Source organism: Equus asinus, chromosome 25, assembly GCF_041296235.1.
Source record: "Equus asinus isolate D_3611 breed Donkey chromosome 25, EquAss-T2T_v2, whole genome shotgun sequence".
Classification (NCBI taxonomy): Eukaryota; Metazoa; Chordata; class Mammalia; order Perissodactyla; family Equidae; genus Equus; species Equus asinus.
The window spans coordinates 17,784,225-17,807,086 of record NC_091814.1 but is presented as its reverse complement, the minus strand read 5'-3'; the positions used below and the strand labels follow the sequence as shown (position 1 = coordinate 17,807,086).

At 54.5% G+C, this 22,862-nt stretch overlaps 3 protein-coding genes across 3 annotated transcripts; 1 reads left to right on the top strand and 2 right to left on the bottom strand.

The window, feature by feature from the left end:
• The first annotated feature begins 303 nt into the window (after positions 1 to 303).
• Positions 304 to 8,061, top strand: MEX3A (mex-3 RNA binding family member A). The gene is made up of 2 exons (XM_044757757.2): positions 304 to 1,268; positions 4,876 to 8,061. Exons 1-2 carry the CDS (start codon positions 317 to 319, stop codon positions 5,979 to 5,981), a joined length of 2,058 nt encoding a protein of 685 aa, XP_044613692.2. The 5' UTR covers positions 304 to 316; the 3' UTR covers positions 5,982 to 8,061.
• Positions 8,062 to 11,431: 3,370 nt separating this feature from the next.
• On the bottom strand, positions 11,432 to 18,415 carry RAB25 (RAB25, member RAS oncogene family). The gene is made up of 5 exons (XM_014836995.3): positions 18,088 to 18,415; positions 14,869 to 15,064; positions 12,915 to 13,108; positions 12,193 to 12,273; positions 11,432 to 11,781 (listed from the first exon to the last, which is right to left on the bottom strand). Exons 1-5 carry the CDS (start codon positions 18,128 to 18,130, stop codon positions 11,654 to 11,656), a joined length of 642 nt encoding a protein of 213 aa, XP_014692481.1. The 5' UTR covers positions 18,131 to 18,415; the 3' UTR covers positions 11,432 to 11,653.
• A 1,157-nt stretch (positions 18,416 to 19,572) lies between these two features.
• LAMTOR2 (late endosomal/lysosomal adaptor, MAPK and MTOR activator 2) lies at positions 19,573 to 22,649 on the bottom strand. The gene is made up of 4 exons (XM_014836996.3): positions 22,426 to 22,649; positions 21,958 to 22,120; positions 20,007 to 20,096; positions 19,573 to 19,762 (listed from the first exon to the last, which is right to left on the bottom strand). Exons 1-4 carry the CDS (start codon positions 22,491 to 22,493, stop codon positions 19,706 to 19,708), a joined length of 378 nt encoding a protein of 125 aa, XP_014692482.1. The 5' UTR covers positions 22,494 to 22,649; the 3' UTR covers positions 19,573 to 19,705.
• Positions 22,650 to 22,862: the final 213 nt, after the last annotated feature.

Below are 22,862 nucleotides of genomic sequence, written 5' to 3'. Positions count from 1 at the left end.
CATAAGAAAGAGGGACCCAAGACTGGCCCGGATCTGGAGGGAGCCCGTTTTGGGAGGGAGGCGCGCTCCATTACCCTTTTTTCAAACCCTTCCATTTCTGTACACTGACTCCTCTCCCGTACCCGCCCCTTGGAAAAATTAGGGACCTCGACTTCCATCCCACCCCCAGCTTTGCCTCCGAGCCGTGGTTAAAGACCGAAGGCACATCCCTATCCTCCTCGGGTCAAGGAATTCGTCCCCGCGCCCCCGAGGGCGGGAAACTACAACTCCCGGCATGCCCCGGGCGCCCCCGGCGCGCCCCCCTCCCGTCAGTTCCATGCTGCTCCATCCAGTTCATTTAAAACAAAAGAGTTTGAGCGCTGGAAGGGGCTGGGCTCTATTGGGGGCCACTGAGCGCCGCTCCTGGACTGGGGCTCGGTGCGGGAGCCTAAGGGGGGCGTCTGGACGGCGGGGTCTAGAGACTCCCGGGTGCGAGGCGGGAGGGGTGGGGGCAGAGATCCCGCAGCCCCCCGCCCCCCGTCACCCCGGGAGAGGAGAGGAGAGGAGATCTGCCTTCTTGGTTTTGCTTCTCTTTCCCCCCACCCCCACCCCGGGGGCTGGGGCGAGGGGAGTCGGGTTACAGGGTGTTTGGGGAGGGGGGCTTAGGAGGAGGGTCTATCTTTCTATCTCGCTTTCTTCCCCCCTCCCCAGTTCTTTGTTCCCCCTCCCCACACACCCCCCTCCTCTCCCCTCCCCTCCCCTCCTCTCTCCTCTTTTCCCTTCCACCACCTCTCTCTCTCTCCCTCTCTCTCTCTCCCCCAGCTTTTGTTTCGCCATGCCTAGTCTAGTGGTATCTGGAATAATGGAAAGAAATGGGGGCTTTGGAGAACTAGGATGTTTCGGGGGAAGCGCTAAGGACCGAGGGCTGCTGGAAGACGAGCGCGCCCTTCAGCTGGCTCTCGATCAACTCTGCCTCCTGGGTTTGGGGGAGCCCCCCGCCCCCACGGCGGGCGAGGACGGGGGAGGTGGGGGGGGCGGCGCCCCCGCGCAGCCGGCCGCCCCCCCGCAGCCGGCCCCGCCGCCGCCGCCCGCGGCGCCCCCGGCCGCCCCGACGGCGGCCCCCGCGGCGCAGACGCCCCAGCCCCCCACCGCCCCCAAAGGGGCCAACGACGCCAAGCTCTGCGCTCTCTACAAAGAGGCCGAGCTGCGCCTGAAGGGCAGCAGCAACACCACCGAGTGTGTACCCGTGCCCACCTCCGAGCACGTGGCCGAGATCGTGGGCAGGCAAGGTAAGCGGGCGCCTGGACCGCGGAGAAGGACTGAAGTGGGGGGCACCCCATCCCTAGCACGGAAAGTTCATTTCCTCTCTCCATGCCCGCCGCTGGCTCCGTCCCTTCCCCACAAAGGGGGACCCGCCCCCTACCCTGATTTCCAAGTGCCACAAAGTTCCCTGCTACCCCCAAGTCGGGACTGTTCTCCGGATCCTTCCTCCCCCAGGGCTCTGCCCTTAGACAAAGAAATATCCTCTCATAGAGAGAGGGAAAAGGGAGGGAGACTCGGTCTCCTAATCCAGGGAGGCTGTCCGGAGGGGGCGTCCACTCCTAGCCAGAAAAACTGGCGGAATGTGCAAAGAGTTACTCAGAAGCCCCTATTCTGGTATCCGATAGTGGGTTGGGGAGGGGGCACCCCTGGGACCCCCAGCCGCCTGAAGTTACAGACTTTGGGGGAGACTTGGCCCGGGAAGCTCGACTATCTGTCTCTTTGTTGGGCTAAGTGTAGGAATGGAAGGGGGTGTGGCTCATGGGAGGGTCCCAGCCTGGGGGAGAGGTGGGGAGGGGGCTGCTGGGAGGAGGGAGTCCTGTGGTCACCCACACACCAAAGTTGAACGGTCTATGGGGTTTTGGAAGGGGTGCCTCCAACGAAGTGCCACGTCCTGGCGTGGACCTCTCCTCCTCCCTCTCAGGCTTTTGTTCTGGGCTGGCCACGGCCAGGGGCCAGAGGCCTGGAAAGGGGTCTCTGGTCGTGAGAGAGTAGGACAGCGTGCGAGGGGGCATGCTGGGGGGGTAAGAAACCTTTACCTGGAGATTTGGTGGAGGGTGTGCGTCTGGGTGTGTTGTTGGGGGACAGGGGGTGTAGAATTAATCCAGTGTAGTATGTCTGATACCACACCCTCCTCTGCTCCAGCATCCCTGGGTGGGTGGGGGTGGGAGTGTTGGTGAGGGTCCAGACTGAGCAGACGGTATCTTGGGGACCCTTCCTTCTCCCAGTTTCCCAAAGGGGAGTGTGGGGGGGTGGGATTTGGCAATTGCAAGGGGGCTGGGCTGGGGAGGTGTGGGGTGGGGGAGGAGCCGGGGAGGAGCTGTCCCACCGTGGGGAACAATAGAGGAGCTGCATTCCGGCTGGGAGTGAGGGAGGAGGCCGGCTGCTGGCAGGGGAAGAGGGGAGGCAAGCCAGGGGGGCCCTTACTCCACATCCCACCTCTTCCACCCGGAGTGCTGGGGGCTGGGGGACTGTGCAGGGAGATCCAGAATGGAGGAGGGGAAGATGCCACTCCCCTGCACAGCACTCATCCCCCTGGGGCACTCCATCTCTTGAGATTTCTGGTTTAAAAAGTTGGATTTCCTCTTGTTGCCAGAAACTAGGGACCCAGAGCCCTGGAATTGGGTGGTGACACTTGTATCTTTTCTTGGATGTGGGGGTGATCTTGGGAGGCCCCAGAATTTCATGGAGTCATTCTTTCCTCTTCTGCCTCTGCATCAGATGGGCCTGTCTCTCATAAAAGTAGGGGGATTTCTCCTATTCAGAGAAGATAAACCTCCTCCTCATTCCTTAAGTATATGGAAGTACTCCCTCTTGTCTAACCTCCCTCCTCCTGCTGCAGTGTCAGTGCTCCTCTATTTGACCTCTAAGAAGATGAAGCCCAGTGGGTCTTCCCTTCAAAAGATACTTCTTCAGGGTTTTGAAAGCCAGGCTGAGGTGTACCATCAGTTCTGCACCTCCAGGCCTCTAGCTTTTTTCCTTCCTCTTATGCCCGGGCTTGTCCTCCCCACCCCAACCCCCAAAGATACCTAGCTCTCACTTAAATTTATGGACCCCAAACTTAGAGCCAGAACCCAGGTGCCTATCAGACGCCATGTGAGCAGAAGTTGTAGGAGAGAGGACTTCACTGTTCCTCAGCCCTCCATGCCTCACAAATAGAACAGTCTTTTACTGACATTAAAGCAGCAGGGATGTGGGCCTGACAACAGGTAGGACTTCTCAACTGCCAAGAGGTCTGAAGACAAAAAAGGGAGGAGCGAATTCTCCTTCCTGAGGTCTCTTGAAGGTGAGGAGAGCTGCCCCCAACCCACTCTCTCCTCCCACCTGCAAATCTGGTGGAGTTGGAGAAGAAGCCATCTGGAGTGGAGGAAGGAGAGAAAAAAATGAGCTCACCTCAGGCCTGTGGTTGGAGGGTTGGGGCAGAGTCAGAAAACTAGGACTGCTGGTGTTGGTTTTTGAGGGGATAGGTAGTGTGGTGGGGGAGTGAGAAAGGGAATGATGATAGGGTACCTGGAGAGGGTGTGAACATGTCTATATGTGAATGGGGGCAAAAGTTGTGGGCGTGTATAGGAATGTACTATTTGTGTGCTGGGGATGATGGGGAGGGAAGAATGGGATTATGAAGGGTTGAAACGCAGGGAATCTGTGCTCGCGCGTGCGTGTGCGTGTGTGTGTGTGAAAGTGTACATTAGGCTTGCACCACAAGTATTGTTTAGGTAAAGGCACACAGTGCTCCTAGGTTCGAGTGTGTGCAAACTGACATACATGTGGCATGTGTGCTTTGAGAAAGCGTGAGTCTCTGAGGCTCTGTGAAGCTCAGGGCAGGGAGAGGGAACGTGGGAAAAGAGGACAGAGTCTTGTCCAGTCAGCCATCCAGGTCTGCCACCCTTAGAGATGGTTTGGTCATCCCAGCCTCCCTCACTCTTCTCTTTCCCCTTCTCTCTCTTTGTCTCTCTTTGTCTCAGCTTTCTTCTTTCTCTTCCTGCCTCTCTCCCCAACCTCCCAGCTTTAACCCACTCCTTCTTCAAAGCAGGAGTGTAGGTCCAGAATACCTTCTCCCTCACCCTACTCAGCCCCAAACCCATCTCAGCTCTCCTGCCCCCAGGGAACAGGGTGGCAGGAGTGTCCATAAGGTCGGGTGCTGTCCCTCACACATCATTATCTTTCCTTTCATACTCCTGCTTTCCCTCTTGAAGCTCTGATTCTCAGACCCCTGCTAGTCTTCCACCTCCACTAGTTGCTGCAAACTTGCCATGAATTTGGGAGACACTACTGGGCAGAAGGCATGGAGGGGGGAATCATCCAGCAGATGGGGGTCAGGGGTCCCTGAGTAGATTGGAGAACACTTTTAATGAATGGAGTTCAAGTGAGGAGTGGATTGTGGGGTTACTGAGTGCATTAGAGTTCCGTGGAAAGATCAAGGTCAGTGACAGACTGGTAGGGGTGATTAAGTGATTTGGAAGTTTGTGAGTAGCCAAGAATCCATAGAGAAGTTGAATGAACAGCACGTGGTTGGGGAAGAGTTAGTGAGTAGATCTGAGGTTAGCAGCTTGCCCAGGAGGGTCAGTGATTATTTAGGGGTTTCAAGGAGTGAATGAACTTGGAGGGTCCTGAATGGAATTCGAGGGAACCTTGGTACGTTTTGAAATCTGTGGTTGATAGAGACATTGAGTAGATCTGAGATACATGAGTGGGTTGTTGAAGTCAGGGTGTATTGGGGGGCAGGGTTCAAAGAGTAGACTGAGGGGTTCCTGGGAGGCTGGGTATCTGAGTAAAGATCAGGAGCTTATTGGTCTCGGCTCAAACCTTCCTATCCTGTGAGTTTCTTTTTCTCTCCCCTTCCCCACCCTATCCCAGGCTGCAAGATTAAGGCTCTGAGGGCCAAGACCAACACCTACATCAAGACGCCTGTGCGGGGTGAGGAGCCAGTGTTCATGGTGACTGGGCGGCGAGAGGACGTGGCCACAGCCCGACGGGAAATCATCTCGGCAGCCGAGCACTTCTCCATGATCCGCGCCTCCCGCAACAAGTCGGGCGCCGCCTTCGGCGTGGCGCCTGCTCTGCCAGGCCAAGTGACCATTCGTGTGCGAGTGCCCTACCGCGTAGTGGGGCTGGTGGTGGGCCCCAAGGGGGCAACCATCAAGCGCATCCAGCAGCAGACCAACACGTACATTATCACGCCGAGCCGCGACCGCGACCCCGTGTTCGAGATCACGGGTGCCCCGGGCAACGTGGAGCGTGCGCGCGAGGAGATCGAGACGCACATCGCCGTGCGCACGGGCAAGATCCTCGAGTACAACAATGAAAACGACTTCCTGGCGGGGAGCCCCGACGCCGCGCTTGATAGCCGCTACTCGGAGGCCTGGCGAGTGCATCCGCCGGGCTGCAAGCCCCTCTCCACCTTCCGGCAGAACAGCCTGGGCTGCATCGGCGAGTGCGGAGTGGACTCTGGCTTTGAGGCCCCGCGCCTGGGCGAGCAGGGCGGGGACTTTGGTTACGGCGGGTACCTGTTTCCGGGCTATGGCGTGGGCAAGCAGGACGTTTACTACGGTGTGGCTGAGACTAGCCCCCCGCTCTGGGCGGGCCAGGAGAACGCCACGCCCACCTCGGTGCTCTTCTCCTCCGCCTCCTCCTCTTCCTCTTCCGCCAAGGCCCGCGCCGGGCCGCCAGGAGCGCATCGCTCCCCTGCCACCTCAGCAGGGCCCGAACTGGCAGGACTCCCGAGACGCCCGCCGGGAGAACCCCTCCAGGGCTTCTCTAAACTTGGCGGGGGTGGCCTGCGGAGCCCAGGCGGCGGGCGGGATTGCATGGTGTGCTTCGAGAGTGAGGTGACTGCCGCCCTCGTGCCCTGTGGACACAACCTGTTCTGCATGGAGTGTGCAGTACGCATCTGCGAGAGGACGGACCCGGAGTGTCCCGTCTGCCACATCACAGCCACGCAAGCCATCCGAATATTCTCCTAAGCCCCCTGCCCCATGCCTCCTGGGGCCACTCCCCAGGGTCCTGCCCTGGAGCTGTTTTCCACTAGGGCCTTTTGGAAATCAGTGATTTGAGGGGCAAGGTGCTTAGAGATACTCGCTCGCTGGGGAGGGGGAGGGGAGGCGATGGTGGCCGGAGGGTGGGCCACTTTCAGAGCCTCTGGTCACCCTGTCCTGGAAAGGTTGGGAGGGGGCCAGACTGGAAATTTTCCTAGAGTTACAACTCTGATACCTCAACACACCCTTCAATCTGGAAGCAGCTAAAAGAAACTTTTGTTTTGCCAGAGGTGGCCTCCAAGGCATCCTGACCCCCCTGTCCCCCTCCCCATCTGTGCATCACACCACCTCTTCCTCTGCGAAGGAGATGGGGAAAGGGAGAGGGGGAGTTACCATCTGTATCTAGAGGCACTCTTTCCACTCCCCAAGCCCTCTGGTCCTGACCTCTGACCTCCTAACATGTCCCTTTAGACCCCTCCACCACCATATCCTGTTTGGGAATCTGTTCCTGGGTTTCTAACGGTATAAGGGGGTTGGGGCCCTTTCAAAAGTCTGCATAGATTTTCTTGGGGGAAGGGGAGAAGCATGTCAATCGAGAAAAGGCTCAGAACTCATCTGTCCCTACAAAGCTGGGCTAGGGGAATCTGGATGGGGTGCCCCTGTCTGCCCCTCCAGCTTTCCCTTTGCTCCCTCCCCCATCTTTCCTCCCTTGGTTTCTCCTTTCTCCTTTGCTCTTTCCCCAGCTCTTCTCTTTGCTTCCCCTTGGTGCTGTCATTCCCAGCCCTGTCTTGCTCTTTCTGTTTCTTCCTTTCTCCCCCCTTCTTCCTGCCCCTTCCGGCCCAGCTTTGGGGACACCATCCTCCTGGGGAGAAGTAGGGGGAAGAACATTTTGGTAGTCCCCCCTAATTCCTCTTTTGGCATCTGGAGGCCCTCTCCCCCACTCCTCCAAAGAAACACCTCAAATTCTTGATGGAATGTATCCCCATTCTCAGAAAATTTGAGGAGGGGACTAATACTGGGGTACATAAAGGGTCAAACCTCCACCTTTATCATCTTTGGGCATTACATGTGGGGAGCAGTTCTTGGGCTGGATTTTCTGGCGGTAGGAGGGGAGAGCCGAGGTAGTGTGTTTGCTGTTTCAAGGAGCAGGAAAGGGTCTGAGGCAGGAGGAGAGGCTGCTGGTGGCAAGGGCTGCTCCTCCTCCTCTGCAGAACCCCGCCCCCTGTGCCCCTCACTGGATCTGACCCGAACCCTTATTAGCGAGCAAATCATGAAGTCTCTGTCCTATTCATTGTGGTTAAGGAGAGAGACCAAGTCTTTAGAGAGGGGTCAGTCCAGGGCCAAGCAGGACTGGGGTGCGGCAGGGCCTGTTCCAAGAATCAAGTATTGTACGGGCCTTGCAACCCCTTTGCTGCTTCCCTGCTGCTCACTCGAGGCTGCCACCAGCCTCCCACCCTCCTGGTTCCGCTGGCCGGGCCAGGAGAGCATGGGGGATGGGAGTCCCCGGGTGTCCCAGGAGATTCTTGTATATAGTGGAGTGGGACTGCTCTAAGTGATCTCTGAGCACTTAAGCTCGAGAGTCCCATTCTTCCTGGATGGAGAGGGGGTGCAGGGATGGGGGTACAGAGGGGATTTCCTCCTCTCCTTCCTCCTGTTGTGAATTAACTCACCTCTCCTCAGCCTTCCCCTCCAGACCACCAGCCAGGGAGGGGAGAGGAAGGAGGTCACAGCCAGGAAAGCTGGTCTGTGACAACTTCCCTCCTTCCCGCCAATGTGAGCCATCCTGAGATGTCTGTACAATAGAAACCAAACCAAATGGGCACCCTCGGTCGCCGAGGGGGGTGGGGAGGGGGGTGGGAAGATGGGATGTCTGTCTGTCGATCCCCCTCCCCCTCTCCACTCCTTATCACAAAGGCAGAAGACTGTTATGCTAGGGGGCTCGGAAAATTCAATCCCACCCTTACTGATTGAGCCAAACCTAGAAACAAACGCAAAACACACATTGTGAGAGACAAAATAGAGGAGAGAAAGAGCGCGAGAGGGAGCGAGAGAGGCGACCAACACAGAGGAGAGAAAACAAAAATAGCAAAAAAAAAAAAAGCAGTTCTTTATAATTTAATATTCTATTTTAATAAAGGCGTTTATTACCGTATAAATGTAGCAAAGAACCTGGGCTAATATGAAAAAAAAAGACTTTTTATTAGGTAATTTATTATATGAAAAGGATATTTTATTTTATGATAAAGTGATCCTTAAAAAAAATAAAAAAACTTTAGAAGGTTTAGAATATATGTAGGGAGAGAAGAAGAAAAAAATACATTTGTATTCAGAGTTAAATCTTAAAAAAAGTGTTTTTAATATATGTTCGGGTTTACGTTCCTTTTTTCCCCCACTTTTTTTTGGGGAGGAATGTCATTTGCTTTTCGGAGGGGAGCATCCTGGGATGGATGGTGGAGACCGGCTAGGGGAACCTGGTCCCTCTGGGGCCCTGCAAGTAGATCGGATTTCACTCCGTGGGCACCCCCTCCCCTCTCCCCCTCCCCCTCGGGGGAGCCGGCAGAGCCAAACAAAGAAAGGGATTAACGAGAAAGGAAGAAGCAGTAGGATTGAGTACTGAGGATCCTGGGGTGCCCCTCCTTCCTCTGCCCTGTCCCAGGGGCGAGTGGGGTGGGGGGGAGTCCAGAACTGAGGCCTAGCAGGCCTACGGGAACCCTCAGAGAGATGTGAGATTTAAGAGAAATAGTTTTGTTTGTTTTTTTTTTAACCAAAAATGAGAGAGAGAGAAGAAAAAGAAAGAAACCGAGGGGTTTAAAAGAAAAGAATACTACAAAATAATAATTATTAATAATAATAATAATAATTCAAATTTATTTCATATAATCCTAGAGAAAAAGAGAAAGAATTACTAGTTACTTAGTAGACGATATTCAGATAGCTTAAAGTTTAGTAGCATTGAGGGCCTCTGGGTCCAGTAGAATGTATAAAAGTCGTACCGAAAAGGAAACTAAAGGAGGGAAGTGGCTGAGTCCACCCTGAGTCACCCCATCTTCAAATACCAGGGTGGGAGCAGGTTGCTAGTTAAGGTTGGGAGCTTCCGGTCTGCTGGGGTTGATTCTGAGAATCCTTGAATTTTTAAATTGTAGGACAAATAGATGAGGGGCTGAGTTCCCAGGGTGTTTGAAAGGATGGACATTGATCATTTCTACCAGGTGGAGGCTGGGCTCTGGACAGCAGAAGAGGGTGAGCACGGTTGCCTGCACCCCAGGACCTGGGGGCCTGGCCATCCTGTCCATCCCTCTGTCTCTGTTGGGCAGCCCTTATGCACTCCAAAGTGATATGTCCTCTCTTGGGGCTCTCTGGAAGGATGGAGATCACCCAGCTCCAACCCTCCTGAGCCAACTTCTTCCAGGCCTAACTGAGGAAGTCCTTTTTGAAGTGTGTCCTCAATCCACTTCACTACAGATTGATTCAAGAGCCTGGTAGGTCATTCCACAAACACACACACATGCACACACTTCGCACCTTCTCAGAGCTTCAGTGGGACTGAGGGGGTCTGTCCCCCAACCCTGTTCCCACCCAGTATTCCACTTAGCGTTTGGCCTCCATGGTAGCAGTGGGAATAACAATAATCTTTCTCCTTTAAAGCTGCACAGTGCTTTACAGGTTTGCAAAGTGCTTTATTGTCTCATAGAAGTTTGCTTCCAAGAAGGACTTCCCATCCACTGGGAGGGGAGTAAAGACACTCCTTGAAGGCCTAGGAGAATGGGGCCCCCAGGGGTACAAAGGCAGGGGGTGGCAGCAGGGACTTTGGGTGACCCCGACCCTGACCCTCTGCCCCGGTCCACCTCCATCTGTGAGTGTGCAGGTAGGGGTCATCTAGTGTGTCCTGGCCTGGGGCACATCACCCTCCCCACAGGAAATTGGGGAGCTTGGCTTTTGCGTGTGAGAAATCAACTAATTTTTTAAGCACTTGCCTTCTACCAACCCCAACTTGCAATCAGGTTGGGTCCCTCCCCCTATCCAAGGGGGTATGGATGCCCCTTGGCTCTCTTTTCAACAAGAGGAGCCTGCTCTGTGACACCAATGACTCTGTCATGCCCCTCCCTGGCCCTAGACCCCAAACACATCTCCCTCTCCCCAATTTACTCTTCTCGCCCCACCTAGGGACAGATTCCCCCTGCTCTTTTTGTCCTAGAAACCCCGCTAGTTTGGGAAGGTAGCGTCTGGGGTGGGGAGGGCTTCCCCTTCCCCACTCGAGGGTGCGGGTGGGGTAGGGTGGGTGGGGGGAGACAGCCCTGGGGCAGGAGGGATGGTCTCTCCACTGTAGAAAGTAGAGTAGGATTGTGGTCAGACTTAATTTGAGGCATCTAGTGAAGACACTTACAAATCCACCAACAAAAATATTTCAAAAGCAGAATAAAGGCGGGAAACAAACCAGACCCATGAATAATCAAGTCAAAGTGATGTTGCACAAAATGCAGAGAAACCAAGAAGGGGGAGGGTTAATGTATTAAATGTGCTATTAAGAACTTAATTTTATTAAAAGTATTATTACTTAAGGCTCTGGCTTCTTTCTCTGCATGTAGGTCTGAACCACCTTGGGGTGAGTGGGAGGGGCCGCTGTGGGGACTGTAGCTGGGGGTTTTCTCTAGTGTCCTGATGTCCCTGCTCACCTTGTCAGAAGTGGATGGCTCCTGTCCACTTTGACAGCTCCCTCCTGGAGTCTCCAAGCGCTCAATCCCCCCTCTTTTCTCCCCATTTACTGCTATCTATTCCTTGGGGTGTAGTCGGACCTCCTTTCACCCTGCCCTGCAGAACAGGAGAAGGCGAGGCAGGGTGACGAGACTTGTCTGGACAGCCAGCTCCTGGGCTCGATGGAGAAGGGGCAGAGAGCTGGGAGACAGACCCTCCCCACTCATCCCCACCAGATTCATTCTGTCCCTACACCACACCCACTCTTTTTGGATCAGGCAGAAAACTGGATGGAAGACTTGGACCTTCCACCGCCCAGGCTTTAAACCCGTTCCCCAGCACACACAGACAGGGCTGGCCCTGACTCCCCCTTCTCTCTAACATCTCCCCCTGCCTCCTCCCCTCACCCCTGGCATTGGAGTGACCTCAGTTCTTGGCACCATGGCCTTGGGCACCAGATGGTGCCCGCCGATGGTTTCCTTTGTCTCGCCTTCCAGATACCCCCTCTCCGCCATGCTGTCCTCCCTCCCCCACCTGCCCTGGGGGTTGGCAGAGGGAAGGGCGGGCACCCCCCGCCCCCTTGGCACCGTCCCCAGACCAGAAGACACCAGAGGCAGCTGGCCCTGGGGGGCAGTGGGTATGGTGGGGGGGATGGAGGGAGGGGGAGGGGAAGGGGAATAGGGACTCAGAGGAGGGGCCAGAGTTAAGGAAGAGGCACAGATGGGAGGCAGAATGATGGCCAGGCATTGATACAAAACAGCTTTATTTGAGGGCCCTAGTCTGTAAGGTGGTGGACAGATAATAGAGATATGGGGGGTGGGGCATGAAGCCCTTAGAGCTCTGGGGAGCTGTGAACAGGGGACTGGCCACCCTGACATCTGGAACCACAGGGCAGGGAAAGGTCCTGCCTCTGGCGTGGGGTTGGGGGGCACCAGAAAGCCAGTGGGCAGGGTTGGTGCTAGACAAGGTCAGAGGCTGATGCAACAGGCCCTCTTCTCGCCAGGGCCCGGCTCCTGCCCAGCCTGGGCACTGCCTAGGGTGATGGCATTGGTCCGGGTGCTGTTCTGCCTCTGCTTGGACACCTTTGCAAAGATCTCTGAGAGGGCAGAGGGCAGAGGGCAGTGATCAGGTCAGAAGATTTAGAGCCCATGCTCCCCACACACACACTGCATGCCCCTGTCTTAGTCCTGGGGGTGGCTGCACTTACAGGAAGAAGGAGGTTTTGCTGGAAGGAAGCTGAGTTTGGGCACCCGGGTTCCTTCTACTTACCTGAGTGGAGAAGGACTAACACTCAGCTCCCCGGGAAGTGTGGCCTTCTGCTTCCTTCCCTAAGCTCCGGGCTGAGTAGGGGGCACTAGGAGGGTCTGAGCCGATGCTGGGACGCTCTGAGGAGGCTGGGGGCCCACAAAGGGGCTGAGGAATCAACTAGGGTGAGGGTTGGGTGTCTGCATTCCTACCGCTGCCCAGGGATGGAATAGGGGTGCCAAACTGAGGCAGGGGCTCTGACCTTTGAGGACCGTCTCAAAGGCCAGCTCAACATTGGTGGAGTCCAGGGCTGAGGTCTCCAGGAATAGCAGCCCATTGTTTTCTGACAGAAAAGGAAACACACCATTAATGGTAGGGGTCAAAGGCAATAATAATAATAACATTTACTTAATGTTTACTGTGTATGTTTGCTATGTGCTAAACCCTGGGCATGTGTAGCTCATTTATTCCTTAGAACAACCATGAGGTAGGTTTGAATATTATCCCTTTTTTATACAAGAGGAAACTGAAGCCCCGAAACACAGAGATAACGACTAAAGAACTTGCTCAGTGTCCCATGTCTAGTAACTGGCCAAAGAGATGTGAGGCTGGGCTGTGGGACCCCGGAGCCTGCACCCTTAACCACTACATCTTGCTACCTCTAAACCCCAGAAAACTCCTGGGGAAAATGTGAACAGAGATGGTCAAGGGGAGCCTCCCTGCTTGCAGGGGTGGGGCCGTCTTAAAAGCAGCTATAAATAATTGCCCCTAAAGACAGTCTCAGGGCGAGTGGTGGGACATAACGAGGGACACAGGGTCACAGAAGGGAAGGGCTGGAGATCCTGAGGAAGAGGGGATGGGGGTAGGGGACCCTATGGAGGAAGTCCAGGTTGGGGCCCCAGGGTGGGAGCAGGGCTAGGGGGCAGGCACTGGGATTTCATGGGCCGGGTTGGAGGGTCAGACTAGGTCGTGGCGGGCTCTCACCGGCAAACATGCGGGCTTCTTCAGTGGGCACCTCCCGGGCCTGGCTGAGGTCACTCTTGTTGCCCACCAGCATGACGACGATAGTGGCCTCGGCATGGTCGTAGAGTTCCTTCAGCCAGCGCTCCACCACAGCATAGGTCTGGTGCTTGGTTAGGTCAAATACCAGTAGGGCCCCCACTGCACCACGATAGTACCTGGGGAGGGGGGCCAGGGCATGGGTAGAGGGTTGGACAGAGGGGAGGTCAGGGAGGACAGGCTGAGCCTCAGAGCAAAGCCTCAAGCCAAAAAGCCAGAGATGAGTACCAGCGATGGGGAAATAGGAATACTGAGGTCCAGGGATCCAAACCCAGACAGGGCAGCCCTCGGCTCCCATGCCTCATGCTGAGAGCCCTCCAGGCATTCTGGTCCTGGCTCCCCTCTTCCTCCATAGCCCATCTGCCTCCTCAGGTCCTTTGTTCTGATTTTAGCCCCTGCTATCCACCAGTGCATCTGAGGGCTGCGGTCAAATCTGCTTCCTGGATGCCCCACCTTCAAGATCTTCCTCACATGGCTCCTTGACCCACAGTGCCCTCTTCTCCCTTGTGGCCATCTTTCTGGAACTAGCTAAATGCCTACCCCGTGCAGCAATCCCTGACTTGACCATCCGAGGCATCCTTGCAAGCATCCAGCTTCACTCCTGGAGTTAGATGGGGCTTCTTTGGACTGGTGACATCTAATTACTCCCATTTTACTGATGAGCCCACTGAGGCTCGCAAGAGGTCAGGTGACCTGTCCAAGAGTGATGAGCATGTCGTGCTGGTGGGTAACTAAGCTCCTGACTCCTGCTTCCTGCCCCTAGCAGGTGCTGTCCCCCACCACACACACACACACCACCTTTCTCACATTTGGCCTGATACTGACTGGGAGACCTCTGCACATGATGTCAGGAGGCCTAATTTTCTCTGCATCCTCTGAGTCTTTGTAAAACGCAGCTGAGGGGCCGGCTTGGTGGTGCAGCAGTTAAGTGGGCACGTTCCACTTCAGTGGCCCAGGGTTCGTCGGTTCGGATCCCAGGTGCGGACATGGCACTGCTTGGCAAGCCTTGCTGTGGCAGGCATCCCACATATAAAGTAGAGGAAGATGGGCATTGATGTTAGCTCAGGGCCAGTCTTCCTCAGCAAAAAGAGGAGGATTGGCAGCAGGTGATAGCTCAGGGGTGATCTTCCTCAAATGAATAAATAAATTAATTTAAGAAAAAATACGCAGCTGAGGGGGCCTGCCCTTCCCTTCTGTGGTTAGATGTCAAAGCACTGTGCAGAAGTGAGGGGCACACTAGATCCGGGAGCCTGCCCTTATCCCAGCTCCACCCTAGTTTCACCTGCTTGAACCCCAACCTTCTTGTATTTAAACTGGATTAACAGTAGCACCTTACTCCTGTGGTATTTTGAGGATTACATAAAATGCCCAGTGTAAAGTGCCTTGTACCTCCCTGGGCACAGAGCAAAGACTTTATTTATTTATTTATTTATTTATTTATTTAGTGAGGAAGATTGTCCCTGAGCTAACATCTGTGCCAATCTTCCTCTATTTTGTATGTGGGATGCTGCCACAGCATGGCTTGATGACTGGTGTGTAGGTCCTCCCCCAGGATCCGAATCCACGAACCCTGGGCTGCCAAAGCAGAGTGTGCAAACTTAACAACTACCTAACCAAGCCGGCCCCAACAAAGACTTCTAAGTGGTGGCAATGACTCTTGTTTTGGTCCCAGTAGTCAGCATCACTATATCCTGTCTAGACTCTTTGTGGCTCACAATACTTGTGTCTCCTCAACCAGCCATGGTGTCCTGTGATCCCATTTAGGGAGCATACTGCTAAGTGCGCTTGCCTCTTTCTCTTCCTCTACCTCTCCTCCAGAGGTGCATCCTGACTTCCCAAGCACCCCCAGCCCTCTGCAGCCCCCCAGCCCCAGGCTCACGCCGAGGTGATGGCTCGATATCGCTCCAGGCCAGCCGTGTCCCAGATCTGAGCCTTGACAGCAGCGGTGCCCAGCATGACAGTGCGGGTGGAGAACTCAACCCCGATGGTGGTACGGCTGTCGTGGCTGAACTCATTGCGTGTGAATCGGGATAGCAGATTGGTCTTCCCCACTCCTGACTCGCCGATCAGCACCACTGAAGGAGTGGAGAGATAAGGGCTGAGCTTGGACCAGAGCGGCCCCAAGCCCACCTGAGCGTGGAGGGTCTGTTGGTCAGAAAAGGGGAGCTAAGCTCAGAAAACTGAGGAGGGAGCCAGGTCTCCTGGCAGAGAATGGGGTCTGCAACCCTGCTTGATGCATCCATAAGTTTGAAATGGGCTAAGGGACTCTTTAAGTGTTCTGGGCCTGGTCTGTTGGGACAGGCTGCAGAGAGTCAGCCTGGGTTTCCAGTGATAGAGTGATGTCTGTGGGCAGTTTGTGGATGTCACTGTTCAGGGGTTGTGTGGAGTGGTTAGCAGAGTGTGTGAATGTGGACAGGGATGATGGAAGGCCTGGCGGAGAGGATGCATATTTCTGGACTAGGGAGAATGTATGAGAACATTGAGCATGTCTCTATGTATATGAGGTGGGAGGACAAGAGGGAGGTTTGGTGTGAGTGTTTGCATGGGAGCAGAGATGTGAACAGGTGTGGGTGAGAAGAAAGCTGGCAGGTGACATGTCTATGGGTGGGGGCAAGGTATGGAGATATGCGTATAAGAAGTTAGGATCCAGTTGTCCCATAAAGGAGGGGCAGTCTTGCATGATTAAGACCATGGGGCTGGGTGTTGGACCAGCCATGTGTCCTTCAGCAAGTTATTTAACCTCTCTGACTTTCTTCTGCATATGAAAAATGGGAATAACGATAGTGACTATCTTATGGGTCATTGTAAGAAGTAAATGAGATATTGCCCAGGATATAGTGAGCGTGCAAAACTGTTACTTACTGTTATGACTGCTGTTACTGGGCCAGTGATTTTACCTCCAGGTTTCCAGGGACAAGGATCCATCAGAGGGGCTATGAGGAGCCTTTGGGCTGGTGGGCAGTGTCCACCATGGGTGAGCTGGGGGCTGGGGTACAGTGTCCAGGGCTGATGTAAGTATGACCCACAAATTGCACTGACACTGAGCTGAGCATCCAGGATTAGAGGCCACCCAGGGTGGTTCTGGAGAAGCGGGCTGGCGCCCTGGGAGCCACATACTCTGGGGTCTCTGATCCCGACTCAGGCTCTGACTAGCCATGTGACCCTGAACAAGTGGCTCACCTTTTCTGGGTCTCAGTTTCCTTGTTTATAAAGTCTATAAAGGCCTCCTCCAACTTTAAAAAGTCCTTATTTGTGTAGGGCAGGAAAGAGCTAGGAAACTTATGGGTGTGTGTGGGTAACAGGATTTGCACATGTGTGTGCGTTCCTGCCTCTCGCCTACTGGGAACTTCATCCCCATCCCATCCCTCTGGTGCGTGGGCTCCATGCCCTCTCCTCAGGCCCAAATGGTGCTCAGGGCGAGGGCTTTGGAGTCAGACAGACTTGGGTTTGCATACTGACTCTGTGACCTTTCATAAGCTACTTACTCTGTCTCATCCTCATCTGTAAAATGAAGATATTAATTGTTAACACTGACTGAGTACCTAGTACGTGCCTACTCTGGGTAAAGGCTTTACCCATATTAATTCATTTAATCCTCAATGCCATGAAGCAAGTACCATTACTATTCTCATCCCATTTTTACAGAAAAGGAAACGGTGGCACTTGGGGGGTTAAATGACTTGCACAAGGTAACACAGCCAGCGTGGTAAACACAGAGGTGTGCTGCCCAGATCTGGCTTCAAGGAAGGACTGGTCCCCAGCTGCAGGGAGTGCAGTCAGCAGGCGGCTTCCAGCTGTCAGCTCCTTCAGCACCCGCCTCTGGTGCAGACAGCAGCTGTATCTGAGGTCGTGCCTTTCCTGGGCAGCCCGCCTCCAGTGCAAGGTGAGGGGATCACGGGGCTGCCCGCCCTTGGCCGAGGCTTTGTGATCCTGTGCTGCAGTTTGCTTCTCCCGCTGCCCAGTCCTGTTTCCTCTCCCTTCCTTTCACTGGTGTTGATCCATAATAAACATCTTACACCCTGAACTTCTCAGGGTCTGCTTCTGGAGACCCCAACCTGCAATAACGAGTAAGTGGAACAGCTGAGATCTGAACTCAGTCTGGCTCCTGATCGTGATGCTTTCAGAGCAGAAGATAACTTCTGGAGTTGTGATTAATGAGCTAGTGGCTGGCACATGCTAAGGGCTCAATAAACGGCAGTCACTAGTAGCAGTACTGCCCCAGACTACTGCTAACCCTTCTCCAGCCTCCCCTTCCTGGGAAGGATGCCGGGAGTACAGTACAGGTTCCTCAACCCAGATGCCTGAGAGTCCCAGCCTGCGAGAGGGTGGGGCTGAGGCTGGGAGAGGCATGGGGTGCGGTGGCTGGAGAGGGAATCAGAGCTCCGCCGGCCCACCCTGCCCTGAAGGAGGCGTGGAGGTGGGCGTGGCGGGGGGGGAGGGGGGACAATAGAGGGGCCAAGCACCGCGGCTGAGATAAAGGAGCAGGAAAGAAACACACACTTCCAGGAACAGCCAAGTGGAACCTAGCGCTTGGTATTTGGGCCCAAGGGGTCTGCCAAGGGACAGCAGACAAGGCCACGAAGAGTCCTTCGGATCCTATTAGACCCTGCTCCCAAATCATTACAGCTTCCCTATGTCTTCACCCAGCCCCGTGATGAAATAAATCTTTCCTTTCCTATACATCTGCCCAGAAAGATGACTTTCTTCCTTTTAAGTCTGCTTGTTTCCCCTCTTCTCAGGAGAGAAGTCCTCTCTGACCTCCATCTCTTGTGCTGCAGTGGCTGCCTATTCCCAGGGATTTGGGCTTCTGTTTGGAATGAGGCAGAGGAGCCTAACTCAACACTATTAAGAAGTGATCACCATCATTATTTACAACAGGAGAGCATTCCAGCAGCTCCAGGGCTTTCGCCCCAGTAACCAGACCCTCCCCCACTCCCTGCAGCCTTCTTTCTTATCCAAAGGAATGATGAGCCCTGGGGTGGGGGGTAGGGGTGCATCCTGGTAAGAGAGAGAAAACAGGAAGGGGCCACCCCTGGCTCTGTTGGTCTCTTTCTGGGTCTCTCTCAGGCTTCCACTCTCTTTATGGAACCCAACTCACCCTTGAAGACAAAGTTATAATCTTCCTCGTTTCCGTTCCCCATCTTGGCTCCGCATGGAGGGTACAAGTGTCTTCAAGGGCAGAGGTGCTGTGTCTATGCGTTAGCGCAACGCCCTCAACCCTCAGTTCTCAAGAGACCTGGATCCGCCCCTACTCTCATTGGAGGTAAAGAAACTTCTGCAGCCAGAGGGATTGGGGGCTGACTTAAGGCTAGGCAGGGCCTAGGGAGGCTCAGCTCTGGCAGGTGGGAGTGCTGCAGGGAAGCTGAGAGGACGGAAGCTGAGAACAGGAAGAGCGGGGCGGCTGGAGACCTGGGGCCCAGGTGGGTGGAGAGACGATGACGTCAGACAGGTTAGACAGGTTGGGTGTCTGCTCTCTGCCTGGGCTCCTCCTGCAAGCAGGTGAGCAGGCTCCAGGGGCTGATAGCAGGACAGGACCTTCAGAGAGCTAGATGAGGACTGAACACGCCTGGCTAGGCACCTGAGACCTGTGGCCAGGTGGGCCCAGCCACCAGTGAGTGAGAAAGAGCCTCTCAGGGAACAGAAATCTACTTGACTTCCTGTTTCCCTTCAGAGCCCTCAGAGCTGGTATCTCGGAGAACCAGAGGAAGGGCTGTTGGGGCGAGGGCCTGGGGCTGACGGGATGCCAGTCACCCTGCTGCCGTGCAGAGCTCTGGGGGAGCTGCATCTCTGGCACAGCAACTTCTGCCCCTCCCCGACAGCCCAGGGCCTGGGACGGGCAGTATGCCTCACCCTGGGTGGAGCTGGAATTTGCAACCTACCTCTTCCCTGAGATGGGTCCCTTCCTATGGCACTGGGAAGGGGCTGGTAGCTCCCCATCCAGACCTGCACTAAGGACACTGGGTAGGGGGAGACCTGGGGCAGAAACAGCCAGATGGGGTGAGGGGTCTGAGTGTAGGGGCAGGATCTGGAGATGAAAGCCTCTGAGAGGTCTTCAGGGTTTCTTTTGCTCCCTCTCCAGAACCTGAGGCCTTACAGCAAAGCCATCCATCTCCAAAGGGCTTCAAGATCTGGAGAGGGTCTATGTGAACATAGGAATATCTGGGAGAAGATGAAAGGGGTGGTCCCTTGCAGGCAGCTAGGGGGCGCCCTCCCAACCCCAAGAGTAGAAAAAGCTCCCCCTGACAGTCAGGACTAAAGGACCCTGAATGCCCAGGGCCCTATATTCTCTATGTTCAACATGACCTCCCACCAGCCCCTTGCTCCTCTGAGCTCACTCCCAAGGTTTTGCTACCACGTGGGTAAGATTCAGCTCTGAGTGGCAGGGGCCAGGTGAGCTTACACCACCGGAGAAGCCAAGGGAGCTGAGGCACCACTGCCCCAAACCATTTGGTTGTTGGAGGTCATAGTGAAACCAGTGGGTGGAAATCCATCCTTGCAGAACATGAAGAATCCTATAAGCATCCCCTGCTCCTTCCTATCTCCTCTGATTCCTCCCACCCAAGAAAGCAGCCAAGACACAAGACAGGAGTTGAAGTTTATTCTTGGAAAAAACAAAGTCCTACCCTCCCTCCACAGTCCAGGAAGGTTTCCCCAGGGGGCCCTGCCCCTCCAAATGGTCATCTCTCTTTTCTGACTCCAGCTTCCACCAATGCCCATTACGATGCTGCTACTTGGGTGAGGGGCTCCTCCAGATACTGCACCAAGGCCTGGGCCTGCAAGAGGGAGAGCAGAAATCAGTCCCACACACAGCCTGCACTAGAGGGATCCCAAATCCAGGTCTACACCCAATGCTGAGCACCCACCCCTAGCCCACGCCTGCTCTTGGGAGTTAGCCCACACCAGACACTGATTGGGTGACATGAGAAGGACTCCAGAAGGTGGTGGGTATGGGAATGGACACAGTGATGGAGCACAAAGGCTGAGCCCAGGGCTGTGGAGGGATGGGCACATACACACCTTGGCCTTGAGCATTCCGAAGCCAACAGTCTCCTTGGCATACATACACAGCAGAAGGTTGGCCACTCGGGTGATGGCTACGCGGCCCTCCTGGTGGGGGTGATATCATGGGATGTGACTTTCTGCTTGGCACCTTTAGCCCGCTCTTTCCCCCAAGGGCTCCTCTTGAGAGAGACTATATCTTCCTTCCATGGCCTGGGCACGGCAAGAGCTTCTGGGCTTTGGCCACAGCCCTGGACATGGGGTCCTGAGCTCCAATTCCAGCCTCAGCATAGCCACCCACTAACCAAGTTACCCTGGGAAACTTAATCTCGCAGGAACTTGGTTTCTCTTTTTCTGTAACCCCACCTCACCCCAGTTGGTGAGGGTGCTGGTGAACATGAAGGAGTCTTGCATCTGCAAAGGGCTGTCCAAATGGGTGATGTTATTATTATGGGTTCACCCCAAAGACACTGTAAGGGGCTTGGGAGCAGTAACCCAACTTGTATTTCTCCTCTTTTCCCACGGTAATGCTTTTCAAACTGCAAGTCTGACCCCAGGGTTAGGAGATCAATTAAGAAGGCTGATCAGCATGAAAAGAAGAGAAATGAGGAGCACTGCACATAGTAAGCGAAGTACTTTTTCATGAAACTTTTGTTTTAGTGGGTGTATGTGTGCACTGGGCTCTGACAAAATGTAATCCTTAGGGCTGGGTTGGGATCAAAACGTTTGAAAGCTATTGCCCTATAGCACCAGCCCTAGGCTAGGCACCCAGGAGTCGTCAGTTGAACTGAAATGGCATCCTTGGTTGGGCAGGGGGTGAGGAAGAGGTAGGCAGCTGAGACAGTGGAATTCTTTCCTGGAGAGTTCACTCGTGGGGCCTTTTCAATTCGGCTCAGCAAATTTTCACTAGGTATCCACTGGGTGCTGGGAGCCAGGTGCTATACTCCCTGCCTCTCTGGCCTCTGCTCCTACTAACCTCCTCCATTCTCATGCCACCTCAGCCACATCAACCTTGTTGATCTTTGACCAGGCATCATTCTGCCTCAGGGCCTTTGCACTTGGTGTTCTCTCTGTCAGAAATGTTCTTCCCCTAGATAGCCACATGGCTTGCCAACTTCTTTCAGATCTGTGATGAAATGTCACCTTTGCAGTCAGATTGTCCCTAACACATATGCCCCTCTATTTTCCTCCATAACATTTTCAATACCTAACATACTACTTTTTTAAATAACATATTTTACTTATTTTTAAAAACATGTTTACACACTTATTTTACAAAACATACATATTTTACTTATTTTAAAGTATATCTAAGACCAAGCTCCATTAGGGCTATAGTTTTTGTCTGTCCTATTTGCTATTTTTTCCCCCAGTCTTGAGAACATTGCAGGGACCTAAAAATCTGTTGACTGAACACATACAAAGGTGAGTGAGACAGTTTCTGTTTCCAAGAAGTTCACAGCCTAATGGCCACTTCCCCTTTCTGGACTTCATCTCCTTTCTCTGTAAACTGAAGGGATTGGCCAAGGGTCTGGGGACTCTGCCACGCTTCTGTGAGTCTGTGAATTTGCAATGACAACACTTTGTGTCTGCACATCATTAGACAGTTTATATCCACTCTTTCATTTATCTTCACAAGAACCCTGGGCAGCCCGGGTCGGGGTGGGAGTGTTGTTTCCACTTTAGAGATGTGCTATGGAAGCTCAGAGAGGTTAAGTGACTTACCCAAGGTTCCACAAACGTTAAGTGGCTGGCTGAGACCAGAACCCCAGTCAGACCTCGGGTCCAGGGCTCCTTCCTCACCACCACTTGATGCATAGGGTCCTGCCTATTATAAGTGCTGCTGCAGACCAACTCTTAGTAATCTTCCAGAGATCCTGTCCCTGCCCCTCCAACCATCCAGGATGGGGTCCAGTTCGCCCCCTCGGGTTCCCCTTCCACGACAGAGGAAGCAGCTCCCTCTCCATACCATGCAGTCCATGAGGATGAATTTGAGATTGTCTTCATTAAACGCTTGGTTCCCGTTCCGGTCATAGGCGGCCCAGATGTTACTAGCGATGGCTGCGGTGACCCGGGCGTCCGTATCCCCGTAACCGGAGTAGGCCAGCAGAGATCCCTCGTTATTCAGCAGCCTGGCAAGGGACGGCAAGAAACACCGACGTGGTCGAGACGGGAGTAAAATGCCTCGGTTTCCGTCCCAACTCCCGTCACTAGCGCTTCTAGAAAGCAAGGGTCTGGGCTGAGGGTGTCCTGGAATGTGCCCCGAGCACCCACCACGTCTGTGTCCCTTTTCGAGAGGGGCTTTCTCCGCCGTCCCCTAGCTGCTGCCTCCTCTGCCACCTCCTCCCTTCCCGGAGATCCTACCCGACCCCTCCCTTGGAGAGCCTCGCGCCGCCCCCCTCCAGTGCTCGCGCTCGGATCCTCGGTCCGCACTCACAGGGTGCTCTGGACACCTCCAGTGTTGGCTTGGCTCAGCACCTGGGTTAAAGCCTTGGGACGCAGCATGCCTGCGGCTCCTAACCTCGGACTTTTGTACCCAGATCCCTGAGTTTTCTCCTGCGGGCCTCCGCCTGCCGCTTCCCGTAGTCCAGCTGCCCTGCTCTGGAGCGCCCTGGGAGTTGTAGTTTCCTGGCCTGGCTTGCGTGGTTCTGACTCAACACCGCCCCACCGCGGGGGGCACTGGGAATTGTAGTTCCTTGTAGCCTCGCGAGGCACTCTGGGAACTATGGCTCGCTTTTCCAGCGAGACCACGCGGTTATGGGGGAAAAGAGCGGGAGTGAAAGGAAAGGGGTTGTACTGGAAGGACATTTAACTCCCTCAGGAAGGGAAAAGTCATCATGTCTGCTTGGCAATCCACGATTCAGTAATTAAAAA